General features: G+C 41.2%; 1 protein-coding gene across 15 annotated transcripts in view; it reads right to left on the bottom strand.

Moving 5' to 3' along the window:
- Limch1 (LIM and calponin homology domains 1) overlaps positions 1–19,813 on the bottom strand; it is a 327,240-nt gene that overhangs the window by 10,745 nt on the left and 296,682 nt on the right. For 5 of the 15 annotated variants that reach the window (XM_046455133.2, XM_046455404.2, XM_046455006.2 and 2 more), the window contains 9 exons: positions 16,241–16,281; positions 11,616–11,696; positions 8,813–8,905; positions 7,636–7,740; positions 6,463–6,590; positions 4,800–4,918; positions 3,325–3,448; positions 1,787–1,864; positions 93–201 (listed from right to left, as the gene is read on the bottom strand). In XM_046455133.2, the coding sequence (XP_046311089.1) occupies positions 93–201; positions 1,787–1,864; positions 3,325–3,448; positions 4,800–4,918; positions 6,463–6,590; positions 7,636–7,740; positions 8,813–8,905; positions 11,616–11,696; positions 16,241–16,281 (878 nt within the window). Of the gene's footprint in view, positions 1–92; positions 202–1,786; positions 1,865–3,324; positions 3,449–4,799; positions 4,919–6,423; positions 6,591–7,635; positions 7,741–8,812; positions 8,906–11,615; positions 11,697–16,240; positions 16,282–16,985; positions 17,061–19,813 lie in introns of all 15 variants that reach the window. The other 10 variants (XM_046455341.2, XM_046455278.2, XM_058582547.1 and 7 more) reach the window with 5 other exon arrangements.

Below are 19,813 nucleotides of genomic sequence, written 5' to 3'. Positions count from 1 at the left end.
CCTCCTGGATTTACAGAAAGTATTTCTCAGTGTAGGATAAGGCCAAAGACATCACAAAACTGCATTTGGAGAAAAAAGCATTGAGTACATACCCTAAAACACTGGATGTGAAAATAGAGATTGAGGGTCTCGATGATCATGGCTGCTCCTTTACCCAAAGGAAGCCCACAGGAAGAGCATAGCTTCTTCCCACTGATAGACCTAGATTTAAAAAAATGTGTAATAATAAGATCTTTGGTTTAGAATAGTTGGTCAAATACGTAAACATGTAACCTCATGCGAAAATGGAAAACGTGGATTTTTAAAAAATGTTTATATCATGAATGAAATGAAAATTACCAACTTGACAATAAACAGAAAATTAAGCATTAAATATAAATTGCACACAACTACTAGACTGAGTAGAGTCCTCCATGGTGGTACTGAATCTGGGTGTGTGTGTGTGTGTGTGTGTGTGTGTGTGTATGTGTAAGTTATTTGTTCCAAGAATTCTGTGTAGTAGTCTATTCAAACGCCTTGGAATGATTCAATATGTTTATCATATGTTTTCATAAGCCCCAAAAGAAAATCAAGTTTAGCTGTGCTAAGGTCTCAATGTTGCTTTAAAATTTTTTCATAAATAGGTTTCTTGGCCCACTACGGCATTTTTCTTTACTTAAGGGAAGAAATGTTTAAAAACAGTCAATTGTAATATAGCAGAAAAGGGACCAGGCAGAGGGCCCGAGGTACAGGATCTGTTCTCTGCTCTGTCATCAAGTTCTGTGATCTGCTGTAAAGAACTCACTATAGATTTCCCTTCCCCCTACAGAATGAGAGGGTTGGTCTAGATTATTTCTGCCTTGTCTTCCAGGGCAGACACTGTGAGTCTGTGATCCAGGCTCTTGCCTTCTCTTCTTGAGGGCAGGGCAGTACCTACCTTCTCCCTGTACCCCTGCAGCACAGGGCCTAGCAATGGGCTAGAGTCCCATTCAGTAGAACAACACCAGGTGAGGTCCTGGGCAGCACCCATCTGAAACTAGTTGGCCAGATGCAGCCTTCCTACAGCTAAGACCAGATCGCAGTGATGCCCACTGTTGGAAAAGCACTGGGGACTGAACTCAGGGCCAGGGCCTTGGGCAGGCCAGGCCAAGTTCTACCAAGGAGCTACACCCCTAGCCCTAATGCAGTATCATTTGGAAGCTAACAAGGTACAGAGGGACAGGGGAAACAGAAAGGAAGAGCACAGAAAAGAGAAAGAGTTTTATCAGTATTTCTCTCTTATCCGGTAGTTAAATGAATTTCTACATCAATGAGAATCTCTGGGTACTGACTAATATACGTAGTCTCTCCGTGAATGGAACAGACAACTTTTAAAAATGTCATGGGGCCCAATTAATGTGGAAGCAATCATTAGAGGGCTCGAGAGGTTAAAAGAATGGTGTTTCCTTTCCCAGCCTCCACCTGGTTCTCTGTCAGAGTGTCAGTGGATCCTGACTGGAAGGGGCGTGTGTCTTGCAGGGAAAGGCACCAGCAGAGGAGCCCAGTGACTGTCTGGTGGATTTTATTATTAGATTGCAGGTTCCACACAATGATATCAAAGCCCTGTGGCCACCACCATAACCAGTGCCACATACTTGACGTGGGCTGTGGTGGGCTGATGAGTCTGCAGGCAGATGCGTGTGTCGGAGGAGATGTGGGGGAGCAATGCCTCAAAAGCACTTGGCAAGGACTTATTTAGCTGAAATGCTGCTTGGCAAGCTCTAGACCCAACAAAGCAGCCTCAGAGAGGCTTTCTGACCTCTTATACCTGTTTGGTGACTGGCCAGGAGGGGTGGGAGAACAGGGGGACAAGGGCCCAGCCTGGAAGTACTCTCGTGGGCTTTTCCTGTAACATGGTAAAGGAGACAAGAAAAGAGAGGCCCAAACCCATAAGAAAAGACATTTTATATTTCAAAAAAACAAACAAACAAAAAACTTCCTTGATAACCAAATCAGAGATCTTGGTCTTCTAGTGGTCATTAAAAAAAAAAAAAAAAAAGAAAGAAAAAATAAAAAACCAACAAAACAAAACCAAAACCACCCCCCCCCCAAAAAAAAAAAAAACAAAAAAACCCAAAACCCAGAAATAGTAATTCTGCCTCACAAGGATTGTCCATGCATTTGCTACTTAAAATCAAAACCAGGATGGAATGCTGGCATTTTTAGTTAAAATCTTCTTTGGTCGAGTTTTTCAATTTATTCATTGAACTGCTTTAGAACACTGAGTAAGATATAAAACTATGGACTTAGTGGGCGGGTCAAGGTAAGCAGGGCACTGGGGAAACTCATTAGGAGAGGCCAGAAATAAGGGCAGACCTTCAAGGAGCTCTTTTTCAGTGAGGGGTTTCCACCTTGAATGCGTTCCTGAAGGGTGATGTTTACAGGACTTTACAGCCACCAGGAATGCCACAGGTGGTGGTGGATCTTCCCGCCCCAGCAGGGTTGCACAGAGAAACCCTGCTTGTGACTCACCTCCTCTGGCTTTTAGAAGTTAATTTCATTTAGATTAGTAAATTAAGGAAACGGGGCACAACAGAGAGAAGAACAAGGAAAAGGAAAATACCAAGGTAAAAGCAGACAGAGCAAGACCGTCTGTCTCCTGGCTGCTTTCAGCATCATTCCCTAAGCTCAGGGCCACCCTAACCTCCCTCCTCAGGCAGCTTGTCTTCTGCAAAATGTCACACTCTCATGCCTGCTAGGAAGGCACTCTACCTCTGGCCTATAATGCCACCCCAAAATACAGTTCTTACAAAATTAAAATGTAGTCCAGGGGCTGGGGTTGTGGCTCAGTGGTAGAGTGCTGGCCTCGCATGCACGAGGTACTGGGTTCGATCCTCAGCACCACGTAAATGTAAAATAAAGATACTGTGCCCACCTAAAACTTAAGAATAAATATTTAAAAAATAAAATGTAATCCAAGGCAGCTATCTTAATGAGTGAGCCTAACAATTGCAGCATAATATTTTTTCCTTGAAATGATATTTGTCTATACACTCTGAGATAATTTAACTCAAAATAAATAATTAATGTAATAGAACTGCAAATTCTATCCAATATTTAGATTTCTGGGTTAAGAGTATAACTTTACCTTTTGTATATTGATGTATTCAGAGTAAATATTTACTTGTCAGGAAGGCTGTCTCAAACTTTCATAAATATTTTTGACCTTGTCTATGAGATTAAATTGAGAAAAAGCACAGAAGTGCTGCTGACATCTTGCCCTCTCACAGTTGCAATTTTTCTGCTTCTAAGTCAACACATTTTTTTAAAAAAGGAATTCCACATCCATCTTATTTGGTTACTCACTTTCGCCTTTCACTTGGAGACTCCATCTGATGGTTAATGTTTCTATCCAATGGGAGGGTTTTTGGCTTCACTTCTTCTGACATGTGCATTGGTGTGTTTGATACCTGTTGATTCTGGGATGGATCTAAGGCCAAGTAAAGAACATAAATTCTGCTCAGTAAAATCACCATATTGCCTAATAAGTCACTTGCTTTACAGGGCTAATGCCTGCTGAGGTCTCGCAGCAATTTCACAGAGGCTTTGGGCACACAGGCGAGGGAGGCCCGGGTATCCATGGCACTGTGAATTAATTGTGGAAGGAAAAGAGATCTGGAGCCAGGGCCTTTTACCTCATTAATTTTTGATGTAATAACAAGAATACTTAAAACATTTACTTCTTATGCATCAAAGGAAGCAAATTTGGGTGGTTGTAATTATAACCTGGAATGGAACTTCTATAAAGGTAACACCCATTGCTTTCTCTGATCCATGGATCACACCAACTGTAATGTGGTTTAAACCCATAAGGCACCTTAATTAAGGCATCCAGCTTCCTCAGTATCTCTATGTGGGAACATAAGTCGATGCTTATGAATGATTGCCAAACAATGTAAACATACGAGTAGACCATACCCTAGAAAACACAAGGCAAATTCATTCATTCCACTTTTAAAAATGTATCTTTGCTTATCAAATTTGCTTTGGTTATAAACACATTCATATGGTCACCCTTTCATCCTTACCCTTCCTCTTACATAATCCCTCTGTCTCTAAACTAAGTCAAGAAGTGTCTGCCAGCAGCAGACATTCTCAAAGTTTCCTTAGTGGTTAAAAAACAAACAAACAAACAGATAAGCTAAAAACCCACACAAACACAAAATTCAAATTCAAAAGAGTGATCAAGATGCAGAAGCCTTGAAGCATTCATAGATTTGACATTTAAGTTTCAGTCCTCTAGGGATAACCCTGAAGATCTGTGGCATGGGGAAACTGATCATTTTGGTGAGGAATGAATGTGACTTTTATTCAGTGGTGGGTCTGGTGTGTGGGGGACTCAGGTGAGAATGACCGTGGCTTCTGGAGGGAGCTAGTGGATCCTTCTCAACCTTTCAGCACCTGCATTTCAACTCAGCTTTGTGGATTCTCCACTTCTGTAAGCACTTTATGGGGAGATTATATCCACTGGGGTGGAATGGGGAAATTTGAAAACGTCTTAAAATGCATTGCTTATGAAGGTCAACGGTTTTCTGTATAGTTTTTTTTTTTTTTTTTTTTTTTTTTTAAAGTGCCAAAACCTGCTCAGGTCTTACTGGTCCCCAGTGATACTATATGGAGCCTGGGGATGTGGCATGGGAATTTATTAATTATATATTTAGCATAAGGTAGAAGACCAGGCTCTTAGAGAAGCTTGCAGTCAGCAGAAGTTATATTTGTCTGGACAATGTAAAGAGTCTTACAATAATTTAAATATCGAGGTTAATCTTCTCCATTCTTACCCTGAGCTAGCTGTGGGTTCACCCCACAGGGTGGGGCTCCAGCCTCTGTATCCAGCTGATCTTCATGGATTCCTCTTGATATGGGATTCTCAGAGTCAGCCAAGGGTCCTTGAGTTAGGCTGTTAAAATAAAGAAACATTATTTGGAACAAGGAAAAAAGCAACTGGATTGAATTTACTTACCTATCCATTAAAGCATAGAAGTACTAATTACAAATTGAAAAAAGACATGAGACTGCTTATATGTACTTTTTACTTTAAACTAGATTGAAAATATCAAAATATTATGCATTTGAACCATCCATCAATGTAACAAGCTCTAGAACTGATCATTTCTGATGCTGGAAAAGGATGTCCAACAAATTTTGCATTCTAATCATTTCAAGGGCTGCAGGAGCTAACTGGAATCTCCCAGATTTTCACAAAGGGAAGAGATCATTTGGGCCACATGGGACCTTTGCAGCCCTAGGTAGTTCACTGGCCTTTCAGTAACTTCTGTGTGCAAGGAAAGGAGATACAAAGGAGAAAAGGGGGTAGTTTCTAGTGACAAGGGCAGTGTGGGTAACTAGCAAAATTCATTTTAAAAGCCTGTCTGCAGAACCAGGGAAAATGCACATAAAATGCTTTTTGGCGTCATTTAAGTCTTCCTGACTAGTAATTTTCATTTCATAAAATGAGAAGCCCTTTAAACAGCATCAACTGGAAACAGATGTGTTTATCCAAAGACAATGCAGTCTCTGGACATAGGCTTTTAGCTCTTAAAGCTTACAGTTCACTGGGTCTTCTAGCTGAAAAGCACAGGGAAATTCTGAGGGTAAAACCCCACCAGAGGAGTTCTGCTCCCAGGTGACCTTTCGAATTGGCCAGTCTTTGAAATGACACTTAGATAGCCTTTCATGTCTTTGGGTCTCTCTGTATGCTAAACTTGTGTGCAGATACGTGCACTCTTGCTGATACGTATCTGGTATCTCAGGCCCTAGAGATAAACATGTGTCTCATAGAGAATATGCTGGTGGCACAGTACTGCCCACTTCCTGGGCTTTTTTGCAGCTTTCTTCTTGGTTAGATGGGGGTGGAATCAATGAACCCATCACAGCCCACCACTACACCAGAGTCTACTCCAGTCTGAGCACTCTGATGGCCCCACGGTTTCTGGCTTCCTTTTCTGACCTATAGAACATGCTGGAGCCCAGTGAGGCAGTTATGCATAACCAACTGATTAGCTGATTATCCTTACTATTATCACCCAAAGCAAACATGGCTTCTTAGGGTGAGGGCATACCAACAACCAAGTTTAGGTCCACAGTGGAAGCCTCATTTCAACTTCTGTCCCTCCAGACACATTTACCCACTTCAGGTGACTGATACTTAGGTTTGGGGCTTTGAATTGATAATAAACTTCTTTGGTGATTTAAACTGCTTCCCCTTATTTAAAAAAAGGTTGTGCTTATTTTAAAATAAGGCTATTTATATTCAAGAGCATAAGGACACTGACTTCAGAGCTATTATACATATTGTACATGGTCAAGCAATATGTAATGCATTACTGGAATGATCACTTCAAGGCTGAATATGATTTGCATTAGCAATGGTTACCCTTCTTGGGGGTGAACAAGCAATCCCACCTTGTGAATTTCCATGGAGATCCTGGGAGGGGCTCATACCTGTCCTTCTCCTCCAGTGGATTGCTTTCCCTAGTCTTAAGCAATAAGTCACTGTCATTCCCCGGGAATGCTTTCTTCTGTCTTATCTCTTTTTCTTCATCTTGGCAGTTTGCCAAAGCCATCTTATTCTAAGGGGAAAAACAAGGACAAACTTAAATATAATTTTTAAATGCACAAGAAGACATTTATCTCTGGCCATGGGATATCTGAAGCATTTTCTTTCTGAGACACAAAAATTTAATTTCTTTACCTTCAATTTCTTATTAACATGTATTAAATGTTCAAACTAATGGGATTCATGCTGCTGTTTCCACATATGTAAACAGTGTGCATTGATCCTATCCATCTACCCTTCTTCCCTCCCTCTCCCCTATGAAGGATTTAACCACATTGCCTACAGTTTAAAGAACAGTCATTTAAACTAGATGATTGTAGTGATTTCTAACAATTTACAATAAATGTACAATCTGGATTTCTCTCAAATATTATTATCATAAAGTGGAATTGGTTAAGAATCCTCGCCTCTGGCTTTGAAATAAAGTCACAGGACTGTTTATTTCAGGACAAATGTCTTTCTGGTATCCAGGGGGATATTCTATCCTATGCAGATTATGGACCAGGCAGGTTTTGGTATGACTTCTGTCCAGTACCTCCATGACCTTGTTGGAGGATGTGGAGGTAGCCTGGCCTTTCTAGGCTCTCTCCAGCCCTCCAAGACACATCAATTTCTTGTGGATTTTTTTTTTTTTTTTTTTTTTGCCATTAGAAGCAACTATTACAGAGGCTGGTGGAGAACAGATTGTGGGCATCTCTGCTGTGGAGAAACAATGCCAAGGAATGCATGGGGTGGCGAGAGGAGAAAATGCCTGTGGAAGGAGTGAGCAACCCAGAGCCAGGCGGTGAGGACGTTCCAGCACGTGGTGTCACTGCCAAGTTGTCTGGGTACATGTGGCCATTGCAACAGCTCTGTGTCTCCTCAGGGAGAGGGCAGGATGTGGCCCGGCAGTGGCAGGGCAGTAGGTGAAAGGGTGGTGCAGCCACTGACATGATCCTAGGGGAGCAGCCAGCCCTGGGTTTAAACTGTGGAGTTTGGTGGGGAAACTTGGCCTTGTGCTTTTATACTTCTACTTAAGTTTATTTATGTCACAAATTGCTCTTAATAAATGTCCTCACCACTGTCCCACTGCCTTCAGTGATGGAGGAGGAGGTAGACAGCTGGTCTGCAGAACTTGAAGAAATAGTGAACGGAACCACGGTGTCCTCAATTATCTTACGCTCCTGAGGGGAGTACAGGAATCAATGAAAGGGGGGAAATTAAAAAATACATATTTGTCAAGAGAAAAATTACACTAAGGAAACTTGAGGGGGGCAAAAACACATCAGGATATGTACAAACAAGCAAGGCATTAAAAAAATAAAAACCATTATTTTCCAAAAGCATGCAAATCATATAACGTTTCTATGGGCAATAATTTAGAAATAAACATTGAATTTAGACAACCAAAGTCTGAATGAGTATAATTAAATAGGCCCAGTTAAGAAGTGCTATTAGGGATCTGACTATCTAGCAAAAAAAATTTGCGGTAATTTTAATCATAAACAAATTTTAAATAACATATATAAAATGTATCCACTTTCAAGTTCTCTGATGTGGTCTTGTTCATTCAGTTCAAAAAATCAATAAATAAAATGAAACAAAGTAGAACTCTTCTCTCTGTATCTCTTTAGTACCATATAATAAATGTAGTAATAAGAATATATTTATTTAGCCTCAATATCAAAATCATCCTAGAAAATTAATTCATTATGACCACACATGCCTGTTACAAACAAGCACATACACAATAAATGAATTGATTTTTTTTTCACATCATCTCTCTAAGCCTGATCAAGAATCAGACTCTAATAGGTGATCAGATGTAACTATTTCATCTCCTTGACTGTGGCTCAACACACCCTTACCGTATTTGGGGTACTGTTATCTTTTAGAGCCTACATGACTTTTTTTTTTTTGAACTGGGGACCTAACTTAGGGGTGCCTTAGCACTGAGCCACATCCCCATCCCTTTTTATTTTTTATTTTGAGACAGGGTCTCACTAAGTTTCTTAGAGCTTTACTAAGTTCCTGAGGCTGGTCTCCCACTTGTGATCCTTCTGCCTCAGCCTCCCAAGTCACTGGGATTACAGGTACGTGCCACTATGACTCTTTTAAAGAGGCTGGTAGATTCTGCTGAGAGTACAGACAGCCAGACACAGCCACATGCATACACATGCCACAGACTCAAAAGGTGGTGACACACTTTGAGGAACTGGGATGACAAGGTCAAACTCCTTCTTGGGAATTTCCTACCTCCTCATAGTATCTGCGTTCTTCCTCTTCCACCTCCTTTTGGGCCTTTTCCCACTCTTCCTTCAGCTTGTCCTGTTCCTTCTGGTATCTCTCCTGTTATGGGATGTCCATAGATCGTTTGGAACTGACCACTGCATACATCTCTGGGATTTTTTTCTTCCTCTACATCACCATGTATAATATGTTGCGAGAGGACCTTTTTCGGGGTAATATTCTGAGCCTAATTGATTCACACCATAAAAGGGAAATACTACTTTGTGCCACTGGAACACTTTAGGAACATAAAAACCCAATAGAGAGCAGTTGTTTTCTGCTGTTGTGTTTTGTAGAATTACTCTAGAGAGTGATAAGAAGTTTGCTTGTGGAAAGAGAAAAGATGGAATAATGGAAAGTTCCCACAATCTTCCCGAGCTTGGGTTTTGTCATAAATCAACAGTTTGCTTCAACTGGGCCTTGCAGGGATGAGTGTTGCCAGGGATGAGTGTTGGCTGGGGACATAGCTCAGTGGTACAGCACCTGCCCAGCAAGCATGAGCCGCTGGGCTCCACCCCCAGCAGCAGGGGGCAGAGAGAGACAGACAGACACTGGAGTTCCTGAGAGCTCACTAGAAGGAATGAATAAATGGAGATTAGAAATAATGCTTGAAATGAGAACTGACACCTGGATGTCTTAGGGACGGCATCCTGACATGACAGAGACAAAGGAATCATTGATGTGTGCTGCACAGACTCCAATTATTTTAGGCTGATGATTGTCAGTCCTCTCTCTGAGGCTAAAGCAAATTTGCACTTTGCCTTCCAGGAAGGCACTGGGATGTTTTCCAGGTATTACCCGTTAGGTCACTATCTTAGGAGCAAAAGGACTTCGTTGGAATGTCCAGAGACTGGCGTTCTTACTGATGCTCCAGGAAAACCACTGTTGGTCAGCCCATGGTGGACTCTTAAACTCCAGGTAAAAACTTATTATCAAAACTGAATATTGTATTGTAGAGGTTAAGAGAGAACTTTGAGGAGCTTTTCAGAACACAGGAGACCCAAATCTATATAACGGCTGAAAACCAAGCAAAGCTTCTTATAGGCGTATCAGTTCCAGGAACCTCCTCATGAGCTTCACTCACCAGGAAGATGCAGGCAGTGAAAGATGCATTTCCTGTGTGACACACCCACCCACCCACACACACAACCACACCATACATATACTACACCACACACAAAACACACAACACACAATGCAAACATAGCACACACACACACACACACACACATACACCTTGCTTCCCTGCTTTCCTTCATAAACACCTTGGCTCACAACCCAAGATGCCACACCAGGTAACCATTTTTTTGTGGGACAAGGAGCCATGCCCAAGCCTGGTGCCTGCATCTATGAGCATGGCCACCCTTCAGAGTGTGACAGACCGAGGGCCAGGATGGGACACAGATGCCCCTGTCTTCTTTTCTCTGTGGAACTGTGACTCCTGATTGTCTGGGGAAGAAGCAGCTGATTTCCAAGATAACAGCAGATGGCTTGCCCTGATGTGAGGTCTTCCCAAGGGTCCTAAAAGTCCCAACCACTCTGGGATTTTGATGAATCAGGTTCTTTCTGATATTTTGGTATTGAAGGTCTAAGCCTCTGCAATTTTCAAAAATGCCAAATTTAACTTGCAGAGCTAATGCACACTAAAATTGACTAAATATCTAACTCTCTACCCCCGGCTCTAGAAGTTAGGCCAAAAGAAGTAAAACAACAGAAAAAAAAAAGATAAAAAAGAAAAATTTTAAAAGTAAGTAAAGGGCTGGGGGTGTGGCTCTAGCGGTAGCGCGCTCGCCTGGCATGCATGTGGGCCCGGGTTCGATCCTCAGCACCACATACAAACAAAGATGTTGTGTCCGCGACAAAGAAATAAATAAATTAAAAAAAAAAAAGTAAGTAAAATAAACTTGTATTAAGCATACAGCAGAAGAAAGTCATCAAACTTAATGAGATTTAACATTCTTTTCCTTTAGAACTTTTTGGTAGCCTCAGCTCTACTAGGAGTGTAGTGGAAAGAGCATATGTTTTAAAGTCATATAGACTTGGAATTGAATCCAGGCTCAACACCAGTTAGTTGTGTGACCTTGGACAAGTAATTTAATTGATACGAGTTTAGTTTCTTCAGTTTCAAATAGGGGCTAATGAGACACACTCTGAAGGGCTATGTGAGGATTACATGAGATAAAAGTCACCACCAACCACAGACTCTGACACATCCCAAGTATTCAACATAGGTTAGTTTCTAGGGTTACCAGGGTACTCTTGGAAGCCCTACTAATCCACGAAGCAGGCATGAAGCCAGTGGGCACATGATAAATGTACTCCCAGAATTCTTCTAGAATCGATAATTAGCAGCTTTTACTCAAAGGTGAGTAAACATTTCTGCTTGAGGAACTAGACTGAAGCTGAATTTTACTCCACCTGTATGCTAACAAATAGCTTTTGGATAATTCATCTCACTGTTACTTGAACTGGAAATTAGTACCTAAGGAGGTGACGAATGGGTAGACAGAGCCTTAATCAATACATGGGGGGTTTTCAAGTATTAACACGAATGGTTTCTCCTGTTCATCACTGTACCTCTGGCAGAGAGAGAGTTAGATACAGGATGCTGTGTCCTGGATATGAAATGAATAGACTTAGACTCACCAACTTAGGAGAAGAATTGGCTGCTATCCGTTTCCTGTGCTAACAATAGATTTAATGCAACAGAAATAAAGAAAGCATCATCTAAGGAAGGGCAAGGGAGGGGCAGCAGCAAACCCAGTCCTACCTGGAGCAAACGTTCCTGCTCTTGCTGCCACTTTTCCTGTCGCCTGCGCTCCTCTTCTGGGTCCCACGCCCAGAACTTAAACTGCTCAGAGAAATAAAACCACGATCAGAATTGAGTTCTGTTGTCAAGGACAGGCCAGGACAAGAGAAGACCATTTGGGGCTGGGGATGTGGCTCAAGTGGTAGCGCGCTCGTCTGGCATGCGTGCGGCCCGGGTTCGATCCTCAGCACCACGTACAAACAAAGATGTTGTGTCCGCCGAAAAAAAACTAAAAATAAATAAATAAATTCTCTCTCTCTCTCTCTCCTCTCTCCCTCTCCTCTCTCTTTAAAAAAAAAAAAAAAAAAAGAGAAGACCATTTGCCTCCAGCCTGTCACCTAATGTAGATATACAAGCTCAAGCCTTCCTCTATCTAAATGTGCTTTTTGGTGGTGGACACCAGTGTTGAATCCTACTCTCTTCAATTCATTTCCAAGATGCTGGTGTGATCTGTGAGGCTTTGAGAACTAGTAAAAACACAAAGTAGCTATGGGGTCAGGGAGGCTTTGCTTCATTTCTTTTAGAAGTGATATCTTAATTGCATTCACACTCTTAAGCACAAGATGATCTACATACTTATCCTAGATCCAAGCCAATGGGACCAATTATTTCAGCAGAAATGAATTTTGAATGAACAAGTGTCGGCTGTACTATATAGCTAATGCTTTCTATTGCAATTGCTTTTCCATACCAGCTTTCCCTAAAGTGGGTTATTTAACTCACCAATGACCACCTATGGATCTAGGTAAGGGGAAACCCCCTGACCTGGGGCTGGTAAAACACTCAAACCCAAAGACTTAAAAAACCTTAGCAGAAGGTTTTTGCAAGTTTAGGAATCAACTGAACGAACTGGAACACAGCTAGTCCTCAGAACCCATGGGTTTAACCAATCACAGAAAGATTTCAAAAGGGAGTAGGTGTAACTCAGTGGTAGAGGGCTTGTCTAATGTGTGTAGGATCCTGGGTTCCATTCCCAGCACTTCAGAAAAAGAAAAAAAGAAATATTTTTTTAAGTTGCACTAAAAATATACAGACCTTTTCCCATTATTATTCCCTAAACAAATGAATTAACGACTAGTTACCTAGCATTTACATTATATTAGGTATTATAAATAATCTAGAGAAGATTGAAAGTATATGGGAAGATATGTAAGGGGTTATGTGCAAATGATGTGCTGTTTTATCTAAGGGACTTGACCATCTAAGAATTTGTGTATTTGACCAAGTCTTGGAACCAATCCCCTGTGGACACTGAGGGATGACTGTAGTTAGAGAAGGGGGCATAGAACAAAGCAGGTACCTGTGCCGTGGAATATGGGAGTGGGAGGGTTCAGGGATGGAAGGGAGAGAAATCACAGCCTGCCTCTAGGAAATCAGCAAAAGATGGGCTCCTTCATTTAAAGTCCAGCTTTAAATGAAGGCACCAGAGTAGGTGCCAGGCAGACCAAGCTCATCAATAACTACATTCTTCTCTTTCCTCTGTTCTGATGGAATGGTTTTGGGAGGCACTTAGAACTCCCTGGGGATCCTGAGTGGCAAAAGAGAGTGAGGGTGAGGGAGTTAGGGAGGGATGGGAGAGGCCTAACGGGGCAGGGTGGGGAGCAAGCTGAATCTACCTTCTCCCAGCAGCTGGGAAGCTGGCCAGGGTCAGTCCTGTCTAAGGGTTTGACAGGTTCAATTACTGCCCAGGATACCAGGGCCAACCCACTTGCACCCTGTCCTATCCCCAAAAGAGGTGTATCACCACGCAGGTGTATGATGGCCAGTCAGCCCAGGGAAGCATCTCAGGCCATCATCACTTTAGTATATTTAGATAGATGAGACAGATGAAATGAGGGTCTCATTTTGTACTCTTCGTGTGATTCTCACAAATAGTGGGGATGACCATGATGTTCATAGAATAGTAAAGAAAGATAGGCCTATAAGATAGGGAAATGTACTTCCTATTTTCTACTCTCGGGGTTCATACTACACATATGCATACCATAGGTTATAGCAAGGTATGCAGGGGTACTTAATTGTATATAAACTAAAGTTTCCCAAATGTCCTCAAATGACCATTAAATGTCATCCTAGTCTATATGTGTAATAAGAATTGTAATGCATTCTGTTATCATATATAAATAAAAAAATGTCATCCTAGTGTGAATCCCCATGGGAAATTGTACTGGATTTTAATGTTGCTGGGTCCTGGTATTCCCCTAGGACTTGAAGGCAGTTGAAATGTCCAGAAGTTGGGTTTGGCCCTTCACTGTGGAGAAGTCAGATGTTTATGTGACTAAAGACACAGGGGACCAGTGAGGAAAGTCCAAAAGAAGAAAAAATGAAAGAATCCATTAGGAATTATTTAAATCTCAGATTAATGCTATGTGGTAATCTCAAGAGTAAGTCACACAGCAGTAGAAAGATGGAATGTGGGGTGCGGATTCAGCTCAGAAAGCACTGCACATTGGTTAAAAAACAAAAGAGAGAAAACATTTGAGGAGGAAGATGAGGAGGAAGACACCAGTGGAATAAGCAAGAGGGGAGAAAAGTGATCTTCCTCTTTTGGTAGTTATTTGCTGAATACTTACTGCAGCCTGGGGTTGGGGGTGGGCTGTCCCACTAAGAGGCCCAGCCTGCAGAGCTCATAACTGAGTGCACAGAATGATCATCAGAAGAGAGTGTAACACCCGTCCCAAGGAGAGGCGAGAGGTGCTAGAGGAAGTCAGATTGGAGATCACTGAGCCCACTTGGCCCTACAATTTATTTGTTCATAGGTCTGTATCCCCCTCCAAGGCAGGGTTGCCTCTTTTCCCTTTAAGAATCCCAAAGCCTAGTGTTTTAGGCCCTCAATAATTATGTTTTTTTGAATAAGTGAATGCAAGCACTTCATGGGGGTGATGGGATCCTGCCTTCACAGGATGTGGGGCCTCCAGTGCTACTCGGGCCCACTGAAGACAGCGTGAGTCTGCCGAGGTCAGCATCCTGTCACGCTTAGTTCCTCCTCAGGCTTTCCTTATTTCCAGGTTTCTTATACTTTCCTATCCTATGGGGAGCCAGTTACTCTTGAAAGAACATCATGCTTAAGGGGCGGTATTGTTAGAGAATTTACTTAAATAGGTCAGTAATTTTTCTTTTCCTTGTTCTATTTTCTATAAGCCAGAAATGAGACTGTATCTCTTTGGAGTGACTCTTCACTCCACTCCTGCCCCGGGGGCAAGTGAACAATTGAACATCCTTGCTCTGAATGCAGTTTAAAATGGAAACAAGCGGGCATGTCCCACTCTTCGGATCTGTACCATGAACACCAGCTTTGGGATACTTCTGGGGTTCCCATCCATCACAGGTGGACTCAGCTTTCCTGGAAGTTTGGGATTACCAGTATTGTCTGGTACCTGAGTCTCCACAAATGGTCTGAAAGTCTGGATTATGGCAGGAAAGACTGAGGGTTATATGACAAATTAGGGGCCCCCTTCTCCACTCTGCTTAGGCACTTAGGAAGTAAGACAATCTGCCTCTAGGTAAGAATTGGTATTGGCTATAGCCTGTCTCTTGGACTAGCCACTGGGGAGGGAAGATAAGCTAAGAGGCACTGTACTATACAGGCTTTTCAACTAAGGCTCACAACAACCATGAAAGACAGCTATTCTTATCTCATTGCACAATCAAGGAAGATGAGGTACAGGGAACTCATGTGATATTTTTAGGATCACACGGCTAACAAATTTGGAATCTAAGGTATAACAGTGATTACACAGCTACCCTTAGGTGACTCTGAGGCAATGCTACAGGACATCTCCAGGTGGATGGGCATTTCAGAGGATGAAGGAGGATGATAGGCAAAGTGCTGGAAACACCAGTTCAGTTTTCAGATAAAATTCAGAAGTAAGGAATCAGATGTCATGTGTCTTGACGTTTTCATTAGCAAATGCTTTCTTATTGAAATAAAAAACAAAAAACAATAGGTACAAGTGAAATAATTCAAGATCCTGATATAGAGAAGGGGAATGAGTCAAGGCATTGGTGGACTCCCCCAAGGAAGCCCAGGCTGGATCCTCTCTGTCAGCAATATGCTACAATGAAGTACTGTCCTTATTTTGGAAATGAGTTTCAATGTCTATAGAAATTCTCTATTTTAGTACTAAGTTCTGTTATCACACTAATTTTAAGTGCTACTTTAGATTTCCATTCCTGGCTTATCATTTTGTTTCCAGGCATGGTATCAATTTCACATAATGATAATCCATGTCTTCATAATTTACCTGATAGTATTATCCATGACTTTAAGTTGTTCTTTTAAAATAAATTGTTTGGGTTTTATTTTTGGTTGAATACTTTTTTGGGGGGGTGGTGGTACTGGGGATTAAACCCAGGGGTGCTCTACCCTTGAGCCATATTCCCAGTCCTTATTATTTTTTATTTTGAGAAAAGTCTTGCTGAGTTGCTGAGACTAGCCTTGAACTTGTGATCCTCCTGCTTCAGCCTCCCAAGAAGCTGGGACTACAGGAGTGTACCACCATGCCCAGCTGGTTGAATATTGTTTTAAAAAGTGCTGTAAATTAAAATCACACGAATGATCTTGCTCTTTCAAGTGGGTTACTTACCGGTGTAGTTACAGGTGACTTTTCACTGCTTGGAGAATCTACTGCACAGAATGAAAGAAAGAAAGAAAGAAAGAAAAGATAATGATATGAGTTATTCCTAATTGCCTTTCTTTCGGATCCTCTTAAAGTACTGTGTAGTTCCTATGTCAGCTTGAAAACTAATTCAAGAGCATTAGAAAATCAAAATAAAGCAGACCTCTAAACCCTGAAGCAGGTTGTACCCATCACCAAAAGAGTAGAAGTTTTCAGGGTAAAATGATCGACCACATCAATTAGCACCAGGTACTAGACTAGGAAGCAAAAACTATCCCTCTTAGTGCTGGTTCTCAATATACCTTGCATTCTGGCTTAACTGAGCAATCCTTCCCTGTCTAGATGGAGAAGGATACAGAGAGGCCAGATGTCATTCAGGAAGGAAAGAGAGTGACACAGTTAACAAGAGAACCATTACCAGTTTCTGGTTCTAATCTTTGTTTTAAAAAAGGTGGGACTGGACAATAAAGAAAGTGGTGGATAATAACGTTTCTTTGGATTCTCTAAAATTGACATGAAATTCTACGGATTTCCTTTCAATTTCAGTGTAACTGGTATTGCTAACATAGAGCTAGCTCTTTGCTAACTGTGTGTCAGAAACAAGCATTTTTTCCCTGAAATCAGAAATGAAGACAAATGCCAGAGACATCATTGGTTGCCCCAACATGGATTTGTGCACAAAAGAAATGCAGCTACCCAGTATGCAGTTTACCTGACCGGGAGAAAAACTGGGAACGTCGCCAAGAGTTCTGAACTCTAAGCGGAACACTGGCAGTGCCAGGCGACTCTAGATCAGATGGCAGAACAGAACAGAAAACCATGAAACCAGTGAGAGCTGAATAGGACTATGTCCCACTAGCAAAGAAGGCTTGATTATAGTCGACATGGGAATTGGGAGCCAGTGAACCCGAAGTGCAAAATGTTGTACAAAAAACACATTTAAAAAGTCTGAAGACAACAACAAACAAAAGTCAGTAGAACTGGCACAGTTTATGCACTTTTGTCTATCTTTGTGGGGTTAGGTGAAATTTTTTTTAGGCTTATACTTAACAATGATATTGTTTAAACTTTACCTCTCAAAATGGTAAAACGATACGCTAGGCAGGAGAAAAATGCACAGTGGACATTACTTTGGGAGAACACTAGGAAAGTACAAAGGCAGCAGAGACAGGGGGTTTAATTTCTTTATACACATGATGCTTTATGAAGGTCATGTGTGCAATTCTGTGGCAGATTAAAAAAAGGAAGTGTCTAGGTCTGTACATGGTGCAACAAGTGCACAGAGTTCCTGGCAAGTGTTCATATCCTTACACTCCAGTTTTTGAAGCATGCGCCTATTTTACTGAAACACGATTCTGACATATCTTTCTGCTGGTGTGTGAGAGTTGAGAAAAGGATACTGGTCACCTTTAAATGTCTTCTGTAAAAGTTTTCATAGCATTTAAAGACTAAATTGATGTGTATGTGTGTGTGTTGGGGAAACCTGTGGAACATCAATTAGGGTTGACTTTTGGATCTTTAGTGGCCATATGATCAGTTCATAAACAGACGACTTTAAAGAAATATGGGTGATATCACTCTCTGGGGGCAATATTATTTCTGAGAGTATTTATTAGGTGTGGCTTCGGGAATCCTGATCCTGACCTTATGGTTCTTTTGGACTTGATGTTTGATTTAAGACTAGTCACTAAATGTGTACTGACTTTTTTTTTTCTTTTTTCTTTTTTTGTTTTTGGTAATGGGGATTGAACTCAGGGGCACTTAACCATATCCCCAGCCCTTTTTTTTTTTTTTGTATTTTATTTAGAGACAGGGTCTCATTGAGTTGCTTAGTGTCTCATTAAGTTGCTGAAGCTCGCTTTGAACTTTTAATCCTCCTACCTCAGGCGCCCAAGCCACTGGGATTACAGGACTGGCTTGTACTGACTTTATATCTGGGCAGAGACCCATTATTTCCCCCCATTCCAAGCCCAATAAAAGCTAAATCATGGGGGGATAGTAGAGGATAGGAAAGGCAGCAGAATACAACAGACACTAGTATGGCAATATGTAAATCAATGGATGTGTAACTGATGTGATTCTGCAATCTGTATATGGGGTAAAAATGGGAGCTCATAACCCACTTGAATCAAATTGTGAAATATGATATATCAAGAACTATGTAATGTTTTGAACAGCCAACAATAAAAAATTAAAATAAATAAATAAATAAATAAATATGCTTTCAAAAGAACTTGCTAAAATTTCTAAATCTAACAGAGTATAAGAATAAATCTCAATAAAAACTCAAAAAAAAAATAAAAGATAAATCATGTCTTTTAAGGTTACATTTATTAAACGTCTTTTGCTCTCTTTAAGAATTTCATAAATGCCAAACAAGTATTACTGTTATTTTTGTAGCTATCAGTGATGTCTTTGAGGCACAATTTAAATAAATACTTCGATTCAGTGGTTTTTGGGGTGTGTTCCCCAGATCTCCACATCAGTATTACCTGGGAACTTGTAAGAAATGCAACTACTCTGGCTCCTGTCTAGACCTACAGACTCGTACCCTGTGATGGTGGCCCTGTGCCTCACGGGGGCTGGGCACATACTCATGTTTGAGAACTCCTGCTTGAAGCCATGACTCTATGATGTAAACACTTTTTTGTTTTTATGGCGGGGCTGGGTTCGGGGTACTGGGGATTGAACTGAAGGGCACTCAACCATCGAGTCACATCCTCAGCCCTTTTTTGTATTTTATTTAGTGACAGGGTCTCACTGAGTTGCTTAGTGCCTCACTGTTGCTGACGTTGGCTTTAAACTCGGGATCCTCCTGCCTCAGCCTCCAGAGCTACCAGAATTACAGGCATGTGCCACCGTGCCCCATGTGAACACTTTTCTTTTCAGGAAAGCATTCAGGAATAGTTTATTTCTGCTGGACATCTCGTTCTATACTTCTTCTCCTATTGCTACTATTCTGCAATCATTAGATTACCTTATCAGTGGTTATTCCAGGCTAGGTACTAAGCAAAACGCTTTTTACAAATTATCTCATGCAATGCTTCTGATATCCCTAAAGGCTGGTGTAATTATTATTTCTAATTTACAGGTGGCAATTAGACATTAGAGAGAACCCAATGGGTGTATAGGTAAGAACCAGATGAGCAGGAATTGGAACCCAGACATTCTATCGCCAGCCTCTGCAGCTACAATATAATTCTCTCTTGGAGTCTCTGCAGCTCCAAACATAATTCTCTTAAAGTTTCAAAATGTTCCAGTGCTACTAAATTTTATTTTTTTAATCATTCAAAATTGGCAAAGCATGAAGTAAAATCCCAATTCAATAGCACATTTCCCCAAATCAAAATGCCTTACAACAGGTAATGGAATATATAAATACATGACAATACAACTAATTAATATGGCTTAAAATATCTATTCCCACTCTATATTCCTTATCCACACAATTACAAGTGCTGGAAATAGGGCAGAATTAAAATCTGTCTAAATATAGCCAATTGCTGGCCCAGTTGTGAGCCTTGATTTTTTTCCAGTTCC

Source organism: Marmota monax, unplaced genomic scaffold, assembly GCF_021218885.2.
Source record: "Marmota monax isolate L192 unplaced genomic scaffold, Marmota_monax_Labrador192_F-V1.1 WCK01_AAM20220418_F8-fsc00025, whole genome shotgun sequence".
NCBI lineage: Eukaryota > Metazoa > Chordata > Mammalia > Rodentia > Sciuridae > Marmota > Marmota monax.
Note: the sequence above shows the minus strand (reverse complement) of the source record. Positions and strands in the feature narration are given on the sequence as shown.